Source organism: Amborella trichopoda, chromosome 7, assembly GCF_054954075.1.
Source record: "Amborella trichopoda isolate Santa Cruz 75 chromosome 7, AtrichopodaSantaCruz75HAP2 v2.0, whole genome shotgun sequence".
Lineage (NCBI taxonomy): Eukaryota > Viridiplantae > Streptophyta > Magnoliopsida > Amborellales > Amborellaceae > Amborella > Amborella trichopoda.
The window spans coordinates 5,044,058-5,069,073 of NC_142342.1; the positions used below are offsets into that span (position 1 = coordinate 5,044,058).

Genomic DNA, 25,016 nt, shown 5'->3' on the forward strand with positions numbered 1-25,016 from the left:
ATAGATTTTTTAGGTGCACCTTAATTCCACAATTTAATATTACAATTTTGTATAATTTTTTCCTAGTATCTTTACAATTTTCCTAATACCTACATGATGAGGTACTATGGTGCATATTGTTCGCAGATGATAGTTTTGATCGATGATACCCAAAACGACATCAACTCAAAGTTATAACTTTTGATGGATGCTCTAGATTCTAAAGGTTTTAAAATTGACTGAACTAAGACAGGGTATATAGAATGCAAGTTTAATTACAATAGGAGCAAAGACGATGAAGTACTTAAGATTGACGAACATGAAGTAAAAAAAAAGACCGCCATTTCGATATCTTGGGTTGATAATCCAAAAAAATTGAGAAACTATGGAAGATGTCACGTACAAAATTAGAGCTAGGTGGACAAAGTGGAGATGCGTAATTAGAATTTTACGATCGCCACATACCAATGAAACTGAAGGACAAGTTCTATAAGATAGTTGTGAAACCAATTTTGCTCTATAGGGCGGAATTTTGGGTGAACAAAAAGTAATATAACCATAGAATGAGTGCAGTGGTAAAGATAATCTTGAGTGGCAAGACAAAAAATGATAGAATTCAAAATGAAGTCATTTGGGAGAATTTAGGTGTGGCACTAATAGGCGATAAGCTGAGAGATAGTAGACTTAGATGGGTTGGCCATATGTGGTGCTGACCAAGTGCAGCACATGTTAGGAGGTGCAAGTTAGTTCAAGTGAAATGATTGAAAGGGACAAGAGATAGGGCCAAAAAGACGTGGTTGGAAGTAATAAAAAAATATATGGGGACTTATGGCCTCACTGAGGATATAGCTTTTAATAGAGTAAAATAGTGGACTAAGATTCGTGTAGCGAACTGTAATTAATTAAAAAAAAGATGATACTGATATGTTACAGTTTCTTAATTCTACTTTAAATTGGACATGGTTTTTACGAGTCTAGGACTCATACCTATATACAATTACGTAAATAATATATTCGCAAATTTTCGGTATATACATGTAAATTATATATTCATAAATTATATATACGTAATTTTTTCGGTTTATATAATTTCTAATGTCATGAATGTGCAAAACATAAATAAATTTCAAAAACCATAAAAATGATAATTTTCTAAGGAAAACTCTAAACCTTTAATTTTGTCTTTTCATTGGATAGAATACAACTCCTCATGTGGGATCCCTTAGGAAACGCAAACATAGTTATGCGTCCCTCTTATGCATAAACCACATTTTCTTTAGAATATGATGGAGTTTCTATAAGGCCTAAGGTATGTGAAAATACAAAGTAAATCCCGACCTCGAATCCTCATCTAGAAAGTACTTTGGATATTGAAAATCTTCATTATGTTTCTAAAATCAATTTCCAAAAAGTTTAAAACTCCAAAAATGATATAAATATTGTAAATATGTGAACTAAGCCAATCAGTCTTGCTTGAACAATGGAAAGAGTCACAGGTTTATCCCTCCATCAAATCAAATTAGCCAAAAGTGTGTGTTCATGACCCATGCTAGAAAACATTTACTTTTAGGGCAGAAATGGATGGTCTGAATAATGTGTTACAATATGTATTATTTTATGACTTGAAATCCTATTATTTTTTCACAACCATAATGGTAAAGACCGAGATGATCTATTTGAAGATTTTCTAATGCCAAGCTACAATTTTTGTTGAGTTTTGAAGTGAGGTTTTATTTGTTTTTATAGGACTCACTTTAACATATTTTACAATAAATAATTCATACTTTATTCTTCCCATACAATGGGATTTTGTTTCTATAAGGTTGCAACCTTAAACGATCCAATTAAGCCGCACCTTAAAATTTTATTATAACATGTAATTTTGTTGTAAAAAATTCTTAGTATTATCTTACAATATATTTTCATACTTAATTAGAAATTTTTAAATTTAAAAAAAGATTAAAATGAGTTAGATTTATAAATATATGAAAATTTTGAAAATTGATGGTCTAGATAATGTGTTGCAAGCTGCACTATTTCCGAGACTTAAAAACTCTTTTTTTTATATATATTCATACATCTCGATGTTGAGATGATCAATTATAGGGTTTTTCCAACATTAAACCAACATTATGGTTCTATATTTTAAGGTTGCAACCTTATATAAACTTTTTCCATTTCATAAAACGTAGGTACTTATCTTTAATCCGAGAGTTGCCCTGCATGTCATAATATCTCTCTCGAACAACTACGTTCTGTTTTCTCCACAATCGATTTGCTCACCTCCCTAGTTTGCGATATGAACTCCAGGGATATGAACTTTATTATCTCAGGTTGGGATATGAACTTTATTATCTCAGGTTCCATGTTGTAGCTTCCCACCTTCGAATATCTCATGTTCCATGGTGTAGCTTCCATTCCCACCGGCACTTTCGAATAGCAACCACTGACGATTTAAAATGCTCGCATTTTAATTATGGGTGTGGTTTCTATAAGATTGCAACATTAAACAATCCAATCAAGGTGCACCTCCAAATTTTATCATAACATGTATTTTTAACGTAAAATATTTTTTATCTGAAAATCTATTTTCATATCTAATTATAAAATTTTAAGCTATTTTCATATCTAATTATAAAATTTTAAGCTCCAAGTAGATCCATAAACATATAAAAATTTAAAAAATAGACGGTCTGAATAATGTTTGCAAGATACACTATTTTTAAGACTCAATTTATTTTTTTCATATTCACATATCTCATTGTCAAGATGATCAATTGGAAGGTTTTTCAACATTAAAACAACCTTTTTTTCCAATTGATTTTTAAGATGCTTATGTAATTCTACATTTTTAGGTTGCAACCTTATATAAATTATGCCTTTAAATATTTTAAAGTTACTTTTTATTGGATAGTGCATGGCTTTCCTTGTTCTAATCATTTTTCCAATCCCGAGTCCAAAAATACCGATTGACGGTTCAGATTCTTCCTAAAGTCACAAAAGAGGCCGAAAACTCTCATAACATATGATACCCAAATTTTCCGCTTTGTATTTGGGCTACAGTAATTATATGGTTCTCGAATTTGCGTCCCATCAATCAGTTCCATGGTGATGCTAGGACACAAACTATCTTAAAAGGCGCAGAAAATACAGAACGAACCACCCCGAGTTTGAAGAAAACACCGAGATAAACGTAAGCTGATGAGCCACAAGATTCTATGCTCCCATCAAAGTATACTATTTCTTTGCTCCGCCAGGTCAAAAGGGTCTCTTTTTGTATCTCAAATTTTTCTGATGTAACATCTTTAACCTAACTACCAAAAAAAGGAAAAAATATTTGAAAAAATATTTAAAAAACATACTTCATTGAAAAAAGTCCCAAGATTGGAACAGACGGATAGGTATCTCAACACAATGTACTAGGCTCCATTCCCACCATTAACACTTCTAAAAAATAAAATAATAATAATAATAATAGGATCATTCTTTGGTGGATCCCAAAACTTAAGAATGAGAAAATCCTCATCAGTAGCTCTGCTCTTTTACCAAGGTAATCTCATCCTCAAGAATCTACTTCAAAATAAAATAAAAATAATAATAATAGGTTCATTTGGTGGATCCCAAAACTTCAGAATGAGAAAATCCTCACCAGTAGCTCTGCTGTTTTACCAAGATAATCTCATCCTCAAGAATCTACTTCAATAAAGCATAACACCCTTGAGCCTACTATCATTTGCAAGCACGTGTTGACGCCCTTTCTCTAAAAAAAAAAAAAAAAAAGAAATGAAGAGGTGGTAAACAACTATAACAGCAATATCTACAAATCCATAATATATAACGTAGAGGTCCTTGAATCCCTCTTAGAATTCACGAGAATCAGCAAATAGGTTTTCATATAACCTCAGAAAACCCAGTCATGATCAAGCCTCTGCAACTACTGCCAATCTGGCCTAAGAGGAAGGAAATCCTCAAAACTCCTCTTTCTAAATATTCAATAACTTATAGGTAAACTTGATTTGACGAAACTAAAATGGAAGAGCATATTTTAACCAATTACAGGCCAACCACTCAGTACAGGCTCCAAACGCTAGAGAAATTTTTAGTTACTTCCCGATCTGGGAACCCAGCTCAAAAGAGATTTCTCCCTCATCTGGAATTGAGACATTCAAGCGAAACCAGAAAGTACAACCACTACAAATTCGAGAGATTCACTTACCTCTCTCTCATCCCCAGAACCAAATTCGAGAACAATATCGTATGAGCTTTCTCTCATCCCAGACCCAAATTCGAGAAATAAGATCACATGAGCTTTCTTTCTCATCTCGGGAACCTGGCTTGATAGAGATCATAAGCCACATACTCCACTGCAACCCTGTGATCACCATAAAGCCGGCCATGCAAGCAGTGAGCAGCCAAGCAAGCAGCCTCTTTCCTAGAGTACTCAACAAGAACACAACCCGGCTGAAAGGCATCAAAATCAGAACTTGGGTTTATCATGGTCTTTTGATCATCACCACTACTGCCCATATCAAAATCTTCCAACTTCATAGAACCAGGAGCTTCACATTTCTTCTGAAACTCCTCACTAACTCTATCTTGTTGAGAAAGAGAGAATGTAGGTTCGTGGGCATTGTTATATTGTAGAGAGAGAGAGCATGGAAGCTGGTCTGAAGCATCATCACCTGCCAGAGTCGTTTGTTCACAGTTTGATGTTCCAGATTCATCTTCTTTATTCTTTAATAAGTGTTCATCTTTATCATCGGTAATCATCTCAAGGTCCCGAGTTTTCTCATCAATGGAAGCAACAATTTCAACATTCTCAGAATAACCAGGCTCCCATATTTCTATTTCTTGAATTGGGTCCTGATCAGACATTTGCATATCACAATTTACAGGGTCTGATTTCTCCAATTCGTGAAGCGAGTCTTGTTTGGCTCCTAGTATATCACTATTTACAGAATCCAATTTCTCCATTATCTGAGTTGGATCTTGTTTGGGTCCTGGCGAATCATTGTTTCCAGTGGTAATGGTCATGTTAGGGGCCTCCTCGGAGCTTTTGCTTAATCGAATGATATTCACCGACTTAACTGTGCCAAACCTGTACAATTATATGCTCAAACACAATTAAGATGCCATTTTCCAGATATTTATGGTTATTAATACAAGTCTCTAAGGAACATGGCCAACCAGTATACGTGATTACAGACCTCGTGCATTCAATGCGTATGTCTTCCAATGATTCTTCGATCTCGGACTCAGACAGATCATCCATGTTGAACTGGAATCACATCAAAGTAAACAAACTCAGCATCTGATGAACAGAGAGAACAAGGTCAATAACAAGGGAATGAAGATCATGGTTACAAGACCAAGAGTGGTTTTGAGAAATACCTGTACCATCAATCTTGAAAAATATAAAGAATATCATGCACTACTCTTCAAGGAAAGATAGTTATGCCATTGTTATTAAGATGCAGTAACTTGCAAATCCTACTCTCTAATTTATAAAACCTATTTTTAATAAACACCCTACACATACTCTCTCTCTCTTTATCGTTTCCTTTGTCTTTCAAATGTCGAAACCAGTGTTTTAAAGCAGTGACCCAGGTCAGGACTTGACAAACGCAGCAAGTCCCATCCTGATCCAGCCATGAAAAGCACTACAGGGGTTAGAAACTGTAAAAACTCGGTCGAGTCCCATGGTATTGGCACAGGACTCACCATGGTACAGAGGCAAGTTGACTCGAGCCCAAGTTTTAAAACTAGTCGAAGCCCATGAACCATACTCCACTTTTGCAAGGGAGACACAAAAAGAGCACAATATATGGTAACACCTATTGGATCGGTAGCTGCCTCTCAGCAGCAGCCCTAAAAACCCTACACACTGATGTGGGGGCAGAACAGCGGGGGTGGGAGAGATTCATGATCAGCTAGAGAGAGAGAGAGAGAGATGCCAATAACCCATGATCAGAGAGAGAGGACTGGGGTAGAGGGGCGGGGGGAAAACCATGATCTAATAGGTAGCAGCCTCTACTTACAGTTACAGTAGATACTGCAAAACAACTGACCACCCCAAAACACAAAACCACAGTTGCAAACCAAATAAAAGGAATAGTAGAATTTGCAGTAGGCAAGGTGCTCAGACAAAATAATTGTAATTTTCTCTTTCTAAGGCAAATATTTCTTATTTTATTTTTTGTAATTTTTTTCCCCGTAAATTCTTTCTCTTTTTCTTTTTTTGCAAAAACATACCACATTCTTCAACTTCAGGATCTGTGTGGGTTCCTTCAGTAGTGGCTTTGCATGCTGAGGTATCCCATAGGAAGGAGGGCCTTTTGAAATTTCCTGAAGAAAAGCATCCATTTAAGTATAGTTTTAAAATACTGCCTTAAAACGAAGGGAAGAAAAAACCCTACAGAAGATAGCAATTTTGTAATGAGTAATGATCCTATGAGACCCTCCCACACCCATGTGTGTAGGACCTCAAAGGATCACCATTAAATTTAGCACAGATCTCTAAAAAAGTCAAATCCCACACCCATGTGATAACTTTTCTAGAGATCTGTGCCAAATTTAATGGTGCTCCTTTTGGGTCCTACACGCATGGGTGTGGAAGGATCTCATTATGTAATACAAGCAAAATTTTCCTTCTTTCCAGAACTTTACTATCAGTTTCTCCTTGAATCCTAACACATTATAATCAAGGGGAAAATATATTTCAGTCCTAAGGAATATGAATATGCAAAATCATTGTCCATGAGGTAATCAATGCCCAATAAAACAGAAGTGACAAAGTGAGACCCATCATTGGGGTCATCTGCTGCTCTACTGATCCTATTCTCCCTCCATCACCGAGTATTTTATCATTGGACAGTGATGAGTTTAATGGACAATAGTTTTTGATAGCCAATTGGACAATGAATCATGTAACCCTCGGGAGTACCTCTGCAGAGACATCAGGAAAGGCCTGGACCACAGTTAATACACACCCTCCCAATTTCATGCCATTCAGCCCAGCGCATGCTTTAAGGGTAATGGACTGATCAGTGTACTGCAAAAAATAAAGAAATCAAACAGTTTTTTTAATTGATAACAAAGAATGAAACAGGTGCTTTAAGGGTAATGAAGTGATCTGTGTACTGAAACAAATAAAGAAATGAAACAGTTTAGTGATTGGTAAGAAAGAAATGAAACAGTTGCTTATGAGAGATAAAGCATGAATGGTCAGAAGTAACAGTTTAGTTTCAGCCAAGTTTCAAAGAATCTTTGGAAGTTCAAGTTTCATAAAGGATTATCCTTTATCCTGAAAGGTTCTAACTAGGACTGAAAACCATTACATCAATTTGGCCCAGGTTTGGCAAAATTTTCCACCTAATTTCTGCAGAAATTGCTCAAGTTCAATCAATTTGGAAGAAAATCCTAGAAAACAACAAATTGAATTAGTCTAATTTCAGATATAATCTCATAATAAAAGACTCAATATACCAAAGTTACCGACAAATAGAATGCACCCCAAATATCCAAGTGTTGGCACTTATGCTTGCACCAAAAGATAGCCATGCACAATGGAAGATCAAAGAAAGAACATTCATGGCTTTCTATACCTCTAGAAATGCACAAGAACCGCCACTCTCCCGGTTAACTTCAAAATGATAGGCCTTTAAATGTCCAAATACACTGACAATCTCCTGAAGCTGTAAAACATAAGGCCACAAAGGCGATCATAACAACATTGTAGTTTAGAGATGACCCAAGAATGGGTGTGGGTGTGCAAAAAAAAAAAAATTCAAAGTATTTGATGAAGCATTACGGTTCTTCAAAACACTACCAGTAAAAAAGTAAAACATTTAGTATGATTTAGAGCCTAAACAGGTTAGTGTTAACATCTATACAATGAAGGGACATTTCCTTGAACCAGAACATCTCCATACCTTATCAGATGAAAGAGATTTTGGAATGCCCCCAATGAAAATCTGGAAGAAACAATACCAGCGAAGATCATGATTTTATCAATTCATTAACACATATTCGTTCTCCATCTAAGCAAACATGTTTTTCATCATTTAATAAAAAGATCAGGGTTACCATAGTAATTTCACAACGAGGACATGGGCCCGGAAGCGGCTTAGCCGGTCTAACCGGTAAACTGCCGATTCAACCGCTCTAACCAGGTAAGTCCCGGGCGGTCAAAAAAGTGTTTAAAAAAAAAAAAAAAATACAAAAAAAAAAATCTACCAACATATGAAAAGCACATAAAGATTAAACAAAACACATTCAAATAAAGTTGAAAATTAATGAAAAGAAATGAAATTTAACAAATCAATTTGTGCCTAGGGGTATTTTTAAAATGTTTTGAAAAAGATGAGAAACTATAAAGGTGAGTATTAATGACCAAAACAATTTTTAATCTTTACCATAATGTAAAGAATATTAAACAATGCATAACAAATCAAATTCCTTATTTTTGGGAATTTATATATTTTTTTAATTTTTTTTTAAAATACCGGTTGATCACCAAAACCGCCCAATATTATATTCCAGTCAATATATATTTTTCCTCATTTTGTATTCAATATTAGACGTGTCATTACCTTGTGTGGCGAATCCTTCACAATGTCAGATACTGCATCCACTGTAGCCACTGGTTTCTCAGTGGCAACAGCCTGCATGAAAAGGAACAACAGTCAGAGGACAGTAAACGGATGGCATACCTAAAGGAAAATGTCTAAAGATTAAAGGGCCAATCATCCATTATTGGGAGACATTTAAAATGCCGCAGAACTTATATAGTAACAAAATAAGAAGAAAATGAACGAGACTAGTACAGAAATAATATTGTGGAGATGACTAAAAAGCAACATTATTGTTAAATGGTGAAGCCAATCATACAGAGGTGCACAATGAATTGCCAACTGACCTTTCGTCTCCACTCTCAAGCAACCGATTATATAGATGCACATTTAACAGAGACTCCAAGGAACATGAACCAAATGTAGAGAAAATAAATTGTGGCTCCAATAGGAGCTTCTTCAACAAGGAAAAGTTTTGCATCTCTACCTCTTAAGTAAATAACGCTTCCACTCAGTATACAAATCCTGACCCCATATTGAACTTTTAAGATTTCGCTAAATCCTACACAGTCGTATTCTAAGAAGTAAACCTCATACAAACCTCGTACAAACCTCATTCTTTTTTTCTTTTTTTCTTTTTTTTTTGAAGAAATGTTAACTTACAAACCTCATTCTTTGGAGAAGATAAATCAGAATACAGTGGAGAGAGAGACAGAGAGAGCCTGAGCTTGATGGACAAATGTACAGAGAAGAAAGTTGCATAAAAAGAGAATGAAGATAGAGAGAGAGAGAGAACGGACTTGATTGAGAGAGCACCAAGTAGGACAATAAGAGTCAAACCTAAGAACGTACGAAACAAGTAAGATGCATTCAATGAACAATAGATTTTCTATTTGAGAAGGTGTTAATGTAACAACAATAAGTTTTCTTTGATTCTCCAAAAAAAGGGAAAATTTATGCAACCGCACCCCCCAAACCGAAAAAAAAAAAACTGCTGTGAAAATCCCAAACCTTAGAACCCTACAAATGGAAGCCCCACCATACAGTTGTTGGATGCGACGATTTCCTTTTTTTTTTTTTGGTGGGGGTTAGAGGGAAGAGGGGAAAAGTGGGAAAGGGGGGAGGATGAGGGTGTGTCTCACCTCTATTTCGAACAAAAATGCCCATTTCTCCAGAAATAGTTTGTTCACATTTTTCTCGTAAAACCTCCACTTTCTCTCATTAAAACTCTGTTCATAAACCAGAGCCACTTTCTCTTGCTACAACACCTGCTCCAAAAGCTGCCACTTTCTCTCACTATTACTCTACTCGTGAACCTGCCACTTTCAGAAACCATCAACTTCTCTCAATAGAACTCATGCCCCAGAGTAATTAAGAAGAGAGAAAGAGTTTTTTTTTTTTTTGTAACTCCCCTAGAGAAAAGGGCATTTTTCTCCAAAATAGAGCCGACTCCCCTCGGTATGGAGGGGGTTTCATGCAGGGAGAGTAAAAGCGGTGGGGATGCAAAAGCTGAAAAGGTCGGAGGTTTCTGGAAACTTGCATATGGGTTGAATCAAGTTGAATTGCGCGAGTCGATTTAACCTTCAAAGTGGTCTTTTGAACTTCATGCAAGTAAAACGGAAGGGGTAAAAACAGAAACCTTCAACTGTCCATTCTCTCACTATTGAAGAGAAGATTCAGCAAAAAGTTACGTGGTTGCAAATTTTCTATATGGGCAGAGAATATACGAACACCAAATGTAAATCACAAACTAATCTACTTTCTAAAAGGTCCAAGCACAAATATTCCTCTGGTAGAAGTCAAGTCATGGAAGACTACAGAAAGCTAAGTATATCCTCTTAGGCCTTTTTATGTCCAATTAAGACCACACTAAGGTATTAGAAGCCATATCAGAAAGAAGTGGTACAATCATCAATTCACCAAAAGTTAAGAATCTCAAATTTAAACATTGGCTAGCAAAACAATAACTCGTTGGGGAAGGAACATTATAGACATCAGAATATGCAGATCAGGAAATCTATCTAGGCGAGGCAATGCTCTGCCAACAAGTGGAGCATGAGACATGCAAATCACTATATGCATCAAAATCAATGACAAAAACACCATACTAATTAACCAACTTTAAGTTTCAAGTCCCAACACTAGTTTTGTTGAACTTATCAATATTATCAAATTATCAATAACAAATTGGATTAGACGTACCTATCATTACAAAAGCATACTTAAGAACATATGAAACATCATCAACAAGAGATAGAAACAAGTAATTGAATGATTATGCATGGTAACTAACTGAAGCCATTCTGTGCAACAACCCTTAAAACTATTGAATAGAGCCCAACATAAAAGGACACAAACTAGGGAAGCAGACAAGCCACACTAAGCAAAATGAAGCTTCTAGACGAGTGTGCCCAGTCAAACAGGTTATTCAGTTTTGAAGCGAGTAGGTAAACAGTTTGTATGTTCAACACAAAATAGAGAGAGAGAGAGAGAGATGGATTTTGGGATGTTCATATTCCCTGTAGAATAGCTGTGCCTCAGTTTCTCATGTTGTGAACAGAAGCAGGTGGAGCAGTAATAGCAGGCGGGCTAGGCCTTGTGGTTCGCCTGTTTACTTCTTGTGTATTCATGTTTTTAACCAATGTCAATATATATTTCATATCATTTGGGGATAGAAATATATATTTCATATCATTTGGGAATGGTGCTACAAGCATGCTCTGTTAGGAAATGGGATTTCCTTTGGTTAGAACAGCTGTGCCTTAGTTTCTCACATTGTTAACAGAAGAAGGTGGAGCAGGATATTTAATAACAGGGGTTAGGTCTTGTGGTTCGCCTGTTCACAAAATCTTAAGTTGAGCACTGAAGAATCATTATTCATAAACTTTGCAATGGCCATACTCCTAAGAAGTATATACTTCTTGTCTATTCATGTTTCCAACTGACGTTAATATCTATTTCATATCATTTGGGGATGGAAATATATATTTCACATTATTTGGGAATGGTGCTAGAAGCATGCTCCATTAGGAAATGGGATTTCCTTTGGTGTGATAGCCTTTTTGCTATATTGTAGTGTTTGCAGCAGAAAAGGATTATTTGGTGGCAATGCAAGAGTACATTACACTCGCTAGTCTGTGAGTTCAGAAGCTTGATTGTCTCTAAGATGACCCAACCCATGATAGATGTTCTACGAAAAGGGAATACAAAAGGATTTTAATGATGAAAATTGGCCTTTTGTCTTTTGTTATTGGTGAGTAAAGCCGTTCCACAAGGGTTCCTTGATTCAAAAACAGGTCTGGAAGTGAACTTGCTAGGGCTGAAGTTCAAGTGGTGGAATGAATGAGAAAGGAAGCACTTTGCAGTTTGCACCTATGTTATTAGAAGCAGAAGGGACTTTGACAAGGCCCTGCCTCGCCTAAATTCACCTAGCCCTAACCAACTCACCCCCTTCTTCCCAAACACCACAAACACAAACACACACACATGCACACAAATTCTTCACTTTTTATGGTACAAAGTACAATAGGCACACATCAAGATATATTAGAGATATGTGACCATGAATATATCATCATCATTTTAGCCTTGTCCCAATTAATTGGGGTCGGCTATATGAATCCTAGTCCTGCAATCTGCTCTATTAAAGGCCATAAGTCCCCATATCTTTTCGGACTACTTTTAACCACTTCATTTTGAGGCCTACCCCTTGCTCTTTTCAGTCCTTCCACTTGAACTAATTCGCATCTCCTAACAGGTGTTGTACTTGGTCGACGCCACACATGGCCAGCCCACCTAAGTCTACACTCTCATTTTATTGCCTATTAGTGCCACGCCTAAATTATCTCAAATAGATTCATTGTGAATTCTATCCCTTCTTGTCTTGCCACTCATCCATCTCAACATCCTCATCTCCGCTAAACTCATTCTATGGGTACATTGTTTTTTGTCTGCCCAGCATTCTGCCCCATAGAGCAAAGCTAGTCTCACCGTTGTCCTATAGAACTTGCCCTTCAACCTCATTAGTATGAGGCGATCACATAAAATTCCAGTTGCACATCTCCACTTCGCCCACCCATCTCTAATTATGTGTGCGACATCTTCCTCGATCTCTCTATTTTCCTGGATTATCGACCCAAGATATCGAAAGTGTGGTCATTTTTATACTTTATGGCCGTCGATCTTAACTACTTACTCGTCTCTACTCTTATTATTACTAAATATGTATTCCATATACTCTGACTTAGTCTGACTAATTTTAAAACCTTTGGATTCTAGAGCATCTTCCAAAGTTCTAACTTTGTGTTGACGTCGTTTCGGGTCTCATCAATCAAAACTGTCATCTGCGAACAACATGCACCACAGTACCTCATCCTGTAGGTGCCTAGTTAAGTTGTCCATAACTAAGAACAAAGAGGTACGGGCTCAATGCTGACCCTTGATATAGACTTATTGTCACTGAAAACTCACTCGTCTCTCCACTAGTTGTTCGTACACTAGTAACCGCTCCATTGTACATATCTCTCACCAAGTCAATGTAGTGTCTAGAGACGCCTTTCTTTTTCAACACCCACCAAATCAAATCTCGAGGTACTCTATCATAAGCTTTCTCTAGATCAATAAAGACCACCCTTCGCCCTAAACTTTCCAATCAGTTGCCTAAGTAGGAAAATAGCCTCCATTGTTGACCTTCCTGGCATAAAGCCAAATTGGTTTTTAGATACACTTGTTTCATGCCTTAGTCGTTGCTCAATGACTCTTTCCTAGAGCTTCATAGTATGGCTCACAAGCTTGATCCCTCGATAGTTTCTACAATTTTGTATGTCTCCTTTGTTCTTGTAAATAGGTACCACAATACTTCGTCCATTGTCTGGCATTTTTATTGTTTTCAACACCTTGTTGAACAACTTTGTCAACCAGTCAATGCCAATTTCCCCCATGCACTTCCAAACCTCTATCAGGATACCATCTGACCCTAAAGCCTTTCTTATCTTTATCCTTTTCAAAGCTTCTTTCACTTTTGACATCCTAATCCTACGAATGCATCTGTGACCCCACCATCACTTGTACCAAAAGTCCCTTCAACCACTATGTTCCCATTTTGTTCGTCATTTAATAATTTTTGAAAATAGACTCTTCACCTTTCGTTGACCTCATCACCTTGTACCAAGACCCTGTGTTCCTCACTCTTAATGCATTTAATATTGTTTAGATCCCTACACTTTTTCTCTCTTATTTTTGCTAATTTGAAGATATCTTTTTTACCATGGATATATAAAGGAATCAAAACTCATTGAAATCAAAAACCATCCCCATGAAACGAATCATTCCCAACAACCTTATTTGTGCCAAAAAATTACACCACTGGATAGGGAATCCCTCTCAACCCACACATGGCAAAGATTTCACCTCCCAATTTGACTCCTCGAGCATGTAAAAGGAGGATAAAAATTCCCTCACCATACACAATCAGTAAGATAAGCTAGAGGAACATCTTGATAACAGAATTTTACACGACTTAACGGGCCCCCTGGGTTTTGAAAACATGCAAGTTCTTGACAAGCATTCTTAACTCCAAAACAGTACATGTATGTAGCTCACTTGTATCTTTTATTATCAGTGGATGAACAGACCTGAATGTTCTATGGTGCATGAAATGCCCTTTCCATTGTCATTGGAAGCAATAATATCTTTAAGGAGGTTTGACACTTGATGCAACTGATTAATAGGAAGAGCTTGGTGATGTCCACCCTACTTTGAGGCTTCTAGCCTCACTTATGGGTATTGAGATTTACATGAGATGTAGTGTTAGGCTTAGGTATGCATGAAGGGCCCTTTGTTTTGACCTATATGGAAGCCCTACAATCTTGTCACTATCTCAGAGTGAAAACTTAAGGATGTGAGATGTGTGATTATCTGCACTTGGTATTCCTAGAAAGTATAGAAACAGTGCTCAAGTGCCTAGATCTTTCATATCTTTCGAGATCCACCCTAGAATATGGGGTCCAAAAGCCGAAATAAGTGATTCATTTTTAGCCCTTATAAAACTGATTCTTGAACCTTTTCCACGCTCATGTAACGTCGAGGTACTGCAGAAGAAAAAACTGCAAAATCCGATCCAATTTTTTGTAATCGATTGGTTAACATGTTGGTTGACCGTATTCTGAAACAAGGAAAAATATCATTGGCTTATCATCTGCCTGCTTGCATTTTAATTACATTCAGATCAACCGTGATGGTGACCTTCAAAGTTTTTCTTAACATTTCCTCAATTTAATTTATACCTGTAGCTAATCATGACCAAGTGGTAAATATATCAATCTCCAAATTGCACTTCTCAGCCTATGCAAGTTATCTAACATTGAAAACACTAAAAGCAAAAGAACAAACCAACATGTAAAAGCAAAACTAAAACAAATTTTAAACATCCATGAAAGTACAAAAGAATGATGATGAAAGATAGAATTAAAACTTCAATGGACCGTACAAGTTTGAACGGTACATTTTCATCAGAAAAATTTCAACAGTATACATTACTATTCCCAGGTTCTTGTATTTTTAAAGCATACACATGAAAACTCAACAAGGAACAAGAAAATTATATGCAAAGCTAAAACAAATTTAAAACATCCATGAAAGTACAAAAGAATGATGATGAAAGATGAAATTAAAACTTCAATGGACCGTACAAGTTTGAACGGTACATTCCATCAGAAAAATTTCAACAGTATACATTATTATTCTTAAAGCATACACATGAAAACACAACACGTAACAAGAAAAAAGATCAAAGGTTATATTTCAATTCTCAACGTTCCAAGTTACATTTCTTCATCATCCTACGACGAAACTTATTTTTATAACCAACTTTCAGAATTTTCAATATTTATGAACTAGAATCATGTTCCTCTTAAAGTAAAATCAACCAAATAATGCAGGTAGCACAAAATTTGCACATAAATGTCAATACAGAGAAAATTCTAATCGATAGTGGTGTCAAAAATCCAGAATAGGACTGCACTGAATAAGCAGTTGTAAGGATTGCCATTGCATAAGGGCAAACATGAGGTCAAGGCAAAGTGCTCCTTCAAATGTCAAGATCTCAAATAGTAGACATTATACTTGAAAGAGGAAGCTGCAATAACATCAACCTCAGCATTACATCCGGAAGTCTGCTTTTATACCTCCTCGCTTCATCACCATTCTGAATGTGAATTATGAGATACCCAATAAAAATACCCTATTTAAGAGATTCCAACAGGATGGTCAGCCAAAATTTCATCCAGGAATGCTATAAAGATCATTCATACTCAAACCAAAAATTAATCAAAAATGAAATACAAAACTGGCGTATCAAAAGGCATGAAAGCAGTCTTTGGATGTTCAAAGGTTTCTAGTGCGAAAAAAGTACCACTCTTCACATGGAACCTTAGAGCACCAAAAGGATTTTCTTAAAAATTTCAGTGATCTGATGGTAAAAATATGTGGTTCTTTGATATGAATGATGTGATTGGATTCCAAGTGTTAAATCCACATGCTCCATGACTTCAAATTCCAAAGAAAAAGTAAAGGGAAGGATGAAGCGCAATTTATTAAAAAAAAAAAAAAAAGGCTCTCCACCTCAAGGTCCTATAAGAATCTCTAAGGTTGACCCTAAATGAAAAAATAAAAGTGTCGTCACAAGAAACAATTGCATGCCTGCTCCTCTACGAGTTTTCAAAACCAAAACTCTTACAAAATACCCAAAAAGAACTGACAAAAAAATGATGATAAATAGAAATCCTACAAAATGATCACAGTGAGGGATAAATTGTTCTGTGTCAAACAAAACAGAGTAACCTGATTAATGACCACTATAATTTGTCATTTCTATGCTTCATTCCATTGAGCTTGGGATAAGATCAAAACCACATACACAACCATTTTCTGAAAGTCAATAACAAAGAACTCCGGTACGCCATTGGAAACACTAATCTCGAAGTATTTGCGCCATGGTTTATACATCATCATGCCCCCTCATTCCCAAATCCCAAATATTTCACTCATTCCTCAAGGGGAAATATCTGTTTTCATAGGATCATTGGGGACTAATTAATAGTTTAGTCTCTCGATCAGCTTAAAAAAATTATGCTCATAACCTTAAAATGTATAATCTGAAAACCCAAGATGTTTCAAGTGATATCTACAGATGTATCTGATATTGGACCACAAGAAGTTCCAAGCATTATTGGATTTGAATCTAGTAACGGATGTCAAGAGATATTATGAACATTTGTAGAGCCAATAAAACATCATGTGGTTTGAGTAAAAGAGTTTCAACATTTACAAAGTATGGAATCCACATTGAAGACTATGTCAAACATTACAAGGATCAGAAGTCACTAGTTCCTACAATCGGATGTATGCTCAATTTGATGCCGTACCTAGAGGAACATGACCTCATCTATTGCAGTTTACAAACGATAAGTGAGATGCAGATTTAAGCTGGGGGAGGGATCTAATTGGGAAAAGCAATGGCACTCGTAGCATGACTGAAAATTAGAGTACCTCGGCAACTAAGGATTGTGATAATCGAAGTTAATAGATGTATTCAAAGCAAGAAGATCGTCTTTAAAGGATGGCATTCCTGATGGTTATTTTATTTGCTTTAATCACATTGTTACCCTTTTATGATAATCACTTCTGCCTTTTTTCAATCATTACCATTTCAGAAAAAGGAGAAAAAGATATTCCTGAAAGTGAACAAATTACAGGTCCTCCATGGTAGCACTTAGTCATGAATAGTATATTGGGTGAGAAAGGCGGACTAATCATGGATAGTATATCTCTAAAATGTACTTAAAAGAGAAGCCTCTTAATTGTCAAGTAAAAATTTGACTAACCCACCATTCTCATCCTTGCAGCCCCAGAGTGCTTCATGCAAGTAAATAAGATTCTTTGATTACCATGAAAATGCATGTAATCAAAATAATGGTTCATATCAAGCAATGAAAAACTGAATACTATTCATAACCATCAGAATTGCGTTCAATCGGTCAAACATAACCACATATTACAATGGCAAATTTCATACCAAGACCTACATTCTATCAGTGAAACATAAGGGCCGGTTCCTTCTAATATAACCATAAGATATAGTTGTTCCACGTATTGGATATACATCTAATGAAATACACCTCCAGAATAAAAAGAGCACTGAATTTAAAATATCCACTAAAACAGAGTATAATCAATTCTAAAAGGCATCTTTCTGCAGATATATTGCAGATTTTATGACAATAAATGTCCATGAGCATCCTTAGGCAAGCATGTCTAAATGTGTGCGACTTTGATTAAACTTAAGAGTATAAGGTGGATATGCATGTTTGCACATATGGACGTGCATGCACACATAAATGGACACACATGATAATCATCTAACTGCTACTACAACAAAGTCCTAAGCAGAGAAAACTCGATAACAATATGAGTGAAGAATAATATATATATATATATATATATATCACACCTTCCAAATGATAGGAGATGGAATCGAACAATAGTTGCAACGGTCACACTGATGGTAGCAAACTACCAAGAGTGAGAACATATAGCTGAAAATAAAAAAAAACACATGGTAGTCAACACGAAGCAAAAGTAATCTTACTGGTGTTTCGATGAAGTCCTTAGGCCGCCTGATTTTGACTATGGATCCAGAGATTGACTTGCCATCAAAAGCAAGAGCTGCTGTTGCATTTTCAGGTGTAAGAAACTCCACAAGAGCTTGACCCTTTTCTTTGTTTATCTGAGAACACAAAACTAAAATGAGAACAAAGGCCCAGCCATAATGGAATATCCATGATCTTAGCATGCACAAATAACTGATAAGCCAAATTATCGAAACACTTACCAAACAGCTGATGCAGGGATGAGTTCCTTTAATGCGAATAGCACCTGATGATAGAAGGAAATTATTGAGGCATTCCACAACAGACTCATCAGACGCCGATGCCGGAATGTTCTCTAGATAAAGCCTTCTAGACGGTCGAGTGGCTTGAGTAAGTTGAACAGAATCAAAGGGGTTTTCAGCAATTAATATGCCAGTCTTCGTCGAATTTAACATGCTAGAATTTAGAGCAGATGATGCAAAGGAGACAACTTTGGGCAACTCGTGAGTTTGAGATGTAACTACTTGGCGAGATGAAGAAGACTGCAAAGAACCCACATTTGAAATTACACCAGTTGTGTCCAGACCAACAGGTGGGAGATCCCAAGCTGCACTCTTTCTTTCAGGTGAACGAACCATTGGAGACGGAGTTCTCACTGCTGCCTCAGACCTTCTCTTTCGGGGAGAATACCCACCAAGACCACTTGCATTACCATGGCGCCTATAATGCCCATTTGAACTTGACCCGTTACTTCCTTTTCTACTCCTTTCTGTTTCGGAATGATGCCTTCCAACCCTTTCCTTGATAGAATAGTATGTTGACTCATCATGGCCCCAACCACGGTAAGAAGTACGCTTACGTGACCTTGGCGAAAGTGAAACAGATCTTCTTTCTCTACCTCTGTTTGGTTCTCGACTCTCTGACCTTCTACGTTTTGGCCTCGTTTCATCGTGATAAGAGGATTGGTTTGATTGTTTCTTCCTGCTGTTTCCTTCAAGATAATCATCGTCTTCTCTTCTGCTAGGTTCCTGTTTCCTTGCAACAACTCCATCTTTCTCTAGTTTATATTTTTCATCACTTTCACTTTTATGCTTCTTTTTGCTCTCTTTCTTGTACTTATCCCTCTCTTCATGCCTATCCTTTACACCCACTTCACTAAAATGGTGTTTCTTGGACCCTGTATTATGGTCATCCAGTTTACCCCGATGATGACCATGCTTTTCATTCTTGCCCCCGGTATCCCTACCCTTATCCCTGTGCAACTTTTCCTCTTTTCCTTTAGAATACCCATCTTCCTTGGTAGGAAGCCTACCATTTTTCTTTTTGGAGCTGCCCTTCTTCTTAGAATCATCCAAATCATGCTTCCCCTTCACATCCTTTGAAGATGAATCCCTTTTGTGAATTGTGTCAGACCCAGAGTGATCGGAAGTGGCATCAGTTTCTGGAACAGATTTTTTTGTTTTCCCTATAGTTCTTTCGCCAAAAGTCTCTAGAAGTTTCTTGTTATTCCTTCTCAAAATCAAATCTTCTATGGTTAAGGGTCTTGTTCGGGCTGATGTACCCTCATTTCTTTCATTCCTAGATAGCTCATAGAGAATTCCCGATTTACCGCTTAGCCGCTCAACTTCTGCCATCTTCATTAAGCATATAATAGTAACTGTATGCAACTGATATGAAATAAGGAACTCTGAACAACGACCTGGACAGAGTCAAACAAAACGAGTTATGACTGAGCTTCTAAAACATAAAGCCCAAGTGTTTCTACACTGTATGCTTAATCCCAAAATGTCTGCGAAGCAACAGGCCTAAAAGTTATTAATGCCAGAATATGAGCTCAGTCACTAATGGCCTTTTACAGAAAACGCAATTAGGGGCATTTTTTTACTAAAGCTTCTTATTTTCGTGTTACAAATTTTTTGATAATTTCGTGACCTGCAATATCAATTTATCAAACGGGATGCTGCAAAATTTGTTAAGCCTCAAGATCCCATGGGAGAACCACAATAATCATGTGCAAGGTAAATACTGTAGCTCAAAATCACATGGGACCATAATAATCATGTGCAAAGGAAATACTGTAGTAAGACTGCAATCAAGCCCAAAACATGCAGATAAGAACCTGATTTTTTTCACCAAGACTAAAAGCCTCCTTTCACAATTCAGAGCCATAAACATGGATATATCCAGTGCAATGGTATCCATAGTAAATATTTCCCCATAAATTGGAACTATGCACCCTTTTTCTATCATTAATTATGGATCTTTTAAAGGAAAGAAATTAAAAAATGAATAAAATCATAAGGCATTCCACTTTTCTCAAACAAAAGTTGATAGATATGGAAACGAATGAAACAGTGTTCAGTGAGATTATAGGCATAGGAAATTTGGTCATTCGCCATTAGCCATTACTCAACCAGTCGAAGATACAAACAATTACCAACTTCTCAAAAAGTAAACAAGTGGTAAAGTTGCATGAGGGATGTAACCAAGCAGATGGATCTTCAATGTGTAATAGATGTGTTCCAGGATAAACTCGATAAATCTTCCATCTCAAGCAAGGCATTAATAGGTAAACACATGAACTTTATTTATTTGTCAGTAACAAATGAACAATTTTGGTATCATAAAACATAGGGAAAATGATATCAAAAAACCATGTGAGCGAGAACTTCTTACTACTGATGAAAGAACATTTAATGAATGCGGAATGGAAACAATACGTGCAACCAACCCATGTATATGGCAAAAAACACAGTAAATGATCCTTAATTCCATGTTATTGGTAAGAAAATTCTTCCTCTTTTTCACAATGAAGGATATAACATAAAGCCGCACACTCACATTGTCAATATATCTTAGGATGTGAATGAATCTGTTTTTCAATTAATTTGTAATGTAGGACACTACTGCTATGTAGCAACTTTGTATTTCAAATCTAATTTGAACCTCCCCATACTTCAGAGTAAACACCGCATGTATGCTCATGCATTAAATGATTTCATCAGGATTCAAAGAAAGTTTTGGCGTTTTACATCAGCTGCCTACCTAACACAATCCACCTCATTTGCCCGGGGTTGAGACAAGTTAAGAGAAAGTTTAAGGGCCACACCCTTCTTAGACCAAATTACATATGATTTCATACAACTCGTAAAATACCTCGTACTGAATCTACTAAATATTTTACATTTAAAAAAAAAGCAGTAAAAACATCGAACACGCAATTTTTCAAGTTTTTTAAGTAGACGTAAAAATATTCTACTCCTTCTCAAGCATAAATAAATAAATAAAAGAGATGGTACAGTCCAATATCTGAAACTAGAACATTTTCACAAAGAAATAAAATGCATTTTTTAATTTTAATACAATAAAAGGCATTAATCCATAAACCAAATATTCTTTCCAGCAAAAATTCGTATGCCACATTCAAAACGTAACTGGCTAGTAAAAGTTTCAACAAACAATTATAACAAAATATGGATGAAATACTTATAAAGAAACTAAGTAAACATGTATCAAACTCATAAAATTTCCCATTCATAAAATACAAAATAAGTACAAATATCTCTAGAACGAAAAAAATAAAATAACTGACAACCCTATTATCAACATAACTAACAAGCTCGGCCCAAAATTTTGAGTTCTGATAAGCCGAAGAAACATTATTGCAGAAGAAACATAACGAAATCAAAGAGCGACAAAGATTATCAAATAACAATACTTTTAATATGCACCTTGTTTAGATACAACAAATAATAGGTAAAGACACAGAGGGAGAGAAGTTACCAGTTATGAGACAAAACTCATGCTTTCACCTAGTGAAGGAAGTTGCTGTTCTAGAGAGAGAGATTTGCAATTAGGGGATGGAGGCGAAGAGGGAGAAGCTCGGAAGAAATAAGGGTAAGAAAATAGGGGTTAGAGAGAGAAGGGAGTTTGAAAGGGAAGAAACAGAGTTTAGGTTGTTCGCCACATGGTTTGCCTTTCTCGACTGGATGTAACCACGGGAAGGAAGAGAGACACGAATGGGGTAGATATTTACAGGGGCACTTATGGCTTTATGCTGCTCCCGCCCTACCCATAACAAATATAAAAGGAAAAATTACGTAAATATCTTTTATATTTTTCGTTATTGAAACTTTTTTCGTTATTTAATCAATGTCCGTTTTTTCAACTTGATAACACTGTTCATTTTCGGTTTTTTGAAAAATCTAAATTTTTTAAAAAATGAATTTCAAAAACTGAATTTTTTAAGTATCAATGTTATGTATTTCCAAATTTTTAGGGAGTGAATTATTTTTTTTGTTATCATGCATGCCTCTACATTTTCACTTCAAGGGTTTGAATCCCTCATACGCAATCTAAATTTTGTATTACTTTCACGTCAAGGGTTCGAGTCCTCCATACGCAGCCTAAATTTTTTCAATAAAAAATTGATGCTTTTATTTTATTAAAAAGAAGAAAAAAAACTCATCATGGAATGGATGTTTTTATTTTATTAAAAACAAAAAAAAAAAAAAATCCCCCCATAAGTAATCTAATTTTTTTAATAAAAATCTAATGTTTTTATTTTATTAAAAAAAACATTATAAAATAGGCAAAATTTGATACCAAAACCTTTTTGAAGAAAACCAAATACTTTTACCAATATATTATTTGATTAATGGTGATATATATATATATATACCTTTTTGTTTTTATTACTTCTTTTGTTTTAACACTCTGAGTTACATGCAATAAAATTGGTTTTTCAAAAATCAAAAATAAAAAATTTAAAATTTTTATTTTTGAAAAATCAAATATTAAAAAAAATGATTTTCAAAGACAGTAAATGGGTAATTTCATTTTTTTTTTTAAAAAAGCGTTATGAAGTTGAAAAAATGGACATTTGGGTAATAACCGAAATTTTCAAATATTTTCATAATAACAAAAAATATTATGGATATTTGCATAATAGTCCCAATATAAAAATACGGTTGATATTTTGGAAAATATATGAATAACAGCTCAAATTGGGACCAATACCCCCATCAAGCTTTCTAATATTTATACAAAGAGACTATTTATTTTTAACAATAAGTGATCATAATCATTTTTGTTCTTCGGATTTTAAATTGGGTGGTTGCAAGTATGTTATTGACTAGATTCAAAGTTTTTTAAAAAAAAAAAAATTATCGAACTTTGTGATATCCCAAGTCATCCAATTTGACATCTAATAACTACGAATAATTACATCATCCTGGGATAAATGGTTTCATTGTATACAATTTTTTTTTATTTTTTAGCATTCCCATGCCTATTACTTATGGCATTTATGATTTAACCCTTTGTAATTGAACTAAGCCATAAGCCTAATCACCTTTCAAACCTTCGACCTTTTCACATTCCAAACCCCTCATGCCTTTTGTCTCGATTTTAAATTTGGTAGTTGTAAGTGTGTCGACTAGATTCAAAGTTCAAAAATAAATTATTGAACTCTGCAACACACCCGAGGATATCTAATTTGGTATCTATTAGCTAGGAGTATGGAGTCTTCGGGGGTATTGGATTGTGGGTCGGTATTTCGCAAGAGTAAATATTGCTGGTGTAGATGGGCCTTTATTTGGGTGATTGGTATTTGGTATGGTATTGAGAGGCATCTGCTTTTAGGTTTTAGGGGCAATATGTGGGCTTTTTATTGAATATTTTATCATATGTAGAATTGGTACAGTTGTGGTAGTTGAGTGATATATGTTTGGGCTATGTTCCTGTATTTAATTTTTCCTGATTTCAGAGTGCGGTTATGCAAATTAACTTTAAAGGGGTGAAGATGGAGGATGGGGAGCATTTAGTAGAAGTCAATGAGTTATTAGTGAGTTATTAGCAAAGTGCTTTGCAAAGAAGATGGAGGGAAGATGGGTCTGTGCAAGCTAGATGGAAGCTGTAAGGAAAGCTAAGCTAAGGCAAGCTAGGGGGGGAAATCAAAGGAATAACTAAGGGGGAGCACAAGCCCTGCCAATTAAAATAAAAATAATAATAGATGGTAAGATATTATACTTTTTTTCGGTCTGTAGGGGAATCCACTCAAAAAGATTTTTTCACAATATCGATTATTTATTGAATCATCAAATTCTCTTGTACCTTCCACCACTTGTGACTTTTCAAGCTAAACCGCAACGGACGGCGCCAGTTCTGCATGAATTTTTTGATTGCCGCAAACCTAGTATGTCTGTGACGGTACCCACCACGGACATGCTAGGTCTATGGGAGTCGAAAAAAGCATGCTTCCCAAATTTTTCGAACGGTGGTGAGCCTATAGGCGAAAACACTATTCATTTTTCACCCATAAACATAGTGTAGATGCTTCATCTCTCTCTCTCTCTCTCTCTCTCTCTCTCTCTCTCTCTCTCTATCTCTCTCCCATCCTATAGGAAAAATATGGGATTAGCCCACTAGCTCATGTGAATATATGAGCCCAAAGTCTTAAATTAAATATGGGCTGATCTGATGATCACAGATGTCCGGTAGTATTTGAATTTTATTTATTTTTCTAGAAATTCAAAACACTTGAAATTTTAGGTGTGTGTTTATCAAAATAAATGAATCTTCAAAAAAATATCAAAAAAATATTTTACATAAAATAAATTAACCAAAATACCCCCAAAAAGATTTGAGGGGTATTTTGGTCTCTCTATTTTTGTGAATAAATTTTTATATATTTTTATTAGGTGCGTCTTGATGAGAATAACACACACCTAAAATTTCAAGTGATTTGAATTTGTAGAAAAAAAAAATTTAACCACTATCGGACATCTGTGATCGTCATATCAATCCATATTCAATCTGT

General features: G+C 35.7%; 1 protein-coding gene across 3 annotated transcripts; it reads right to left on the reverse strand.

The window, feature by feature from the left end:
• Positions 1-3,784: 3,784 nt before the first annotated feature.
• On the reverse strand, positions 3,785-22,273 carry LOC18447285 (RNA-binding (RRM/RBD/RNP motifs) family protein). Of its 3 annotated transcripts, none has more exons than XR_016059573.1 (11): positions 21,980-22,273; positions 18,439-19,895; positions 18,196-18,333; positions 15,734-15,789; positions 8,571-8,642; positions 7,911-7,952; positions 7,584-7,673; positions 6,923-7,030; positions 6,232-6,324; positions 5,187-5,257; positions 3,785-5,077 (listed from the first exon to the last, which is right to left on the reverse strand). XR_016059573.1 is itself a non-coding variant. In XM_006857386.4 (10 exons), exons 2-10 carry the CDS (start codon positions 19,834-19,836, stop codon positions 4,297-4,299), a joined length of 2,793 nt encoding a protein of 930 aa, XP_006857448.3. In that variant the 5' UTR covers positions 19,837-19,895; positions 21,980-22,273; the 3' UTR covers positions 3,785-4,296. The 3 variants fall into 3 exon arrangements, 1 of the variants encoding a protein (XP_006857448.3); XR_016059572.1 differs by having other exon boundaries at positions 15,701-15,789; XM_006857386.4 differs by lacking the exon at positions 15,734-15,789.
• Between the last annotated feature and the right edge of the window lie 2,743 nt (positions 22,274-25,016).

Bases quoted from the DNA above. Each gene is read 5' to 3' on its own strand.
- LOC18447285 (XM_006857386.4), bottom strand. From the start codon at position 19,836: ATGAAGATGGCAGAAGTTGAGCGGCTAAGCGGTAAATCGGGAATTCTC. The intron at 7,674-7,910 runs GTATGGAGATGT...TATGTTTTACAG, and splicing joins AATCTCTTTCATCTGATAAG to CTTCAGGAGATTGTCAGTGT. The intron at 5,078-5,186 runs GTCTGTAATCAC...ATAATTGTACAG, and splicing joins ATACGCATTGAATGCACGAG to GTTTGGCACAGTTAAGTCGG.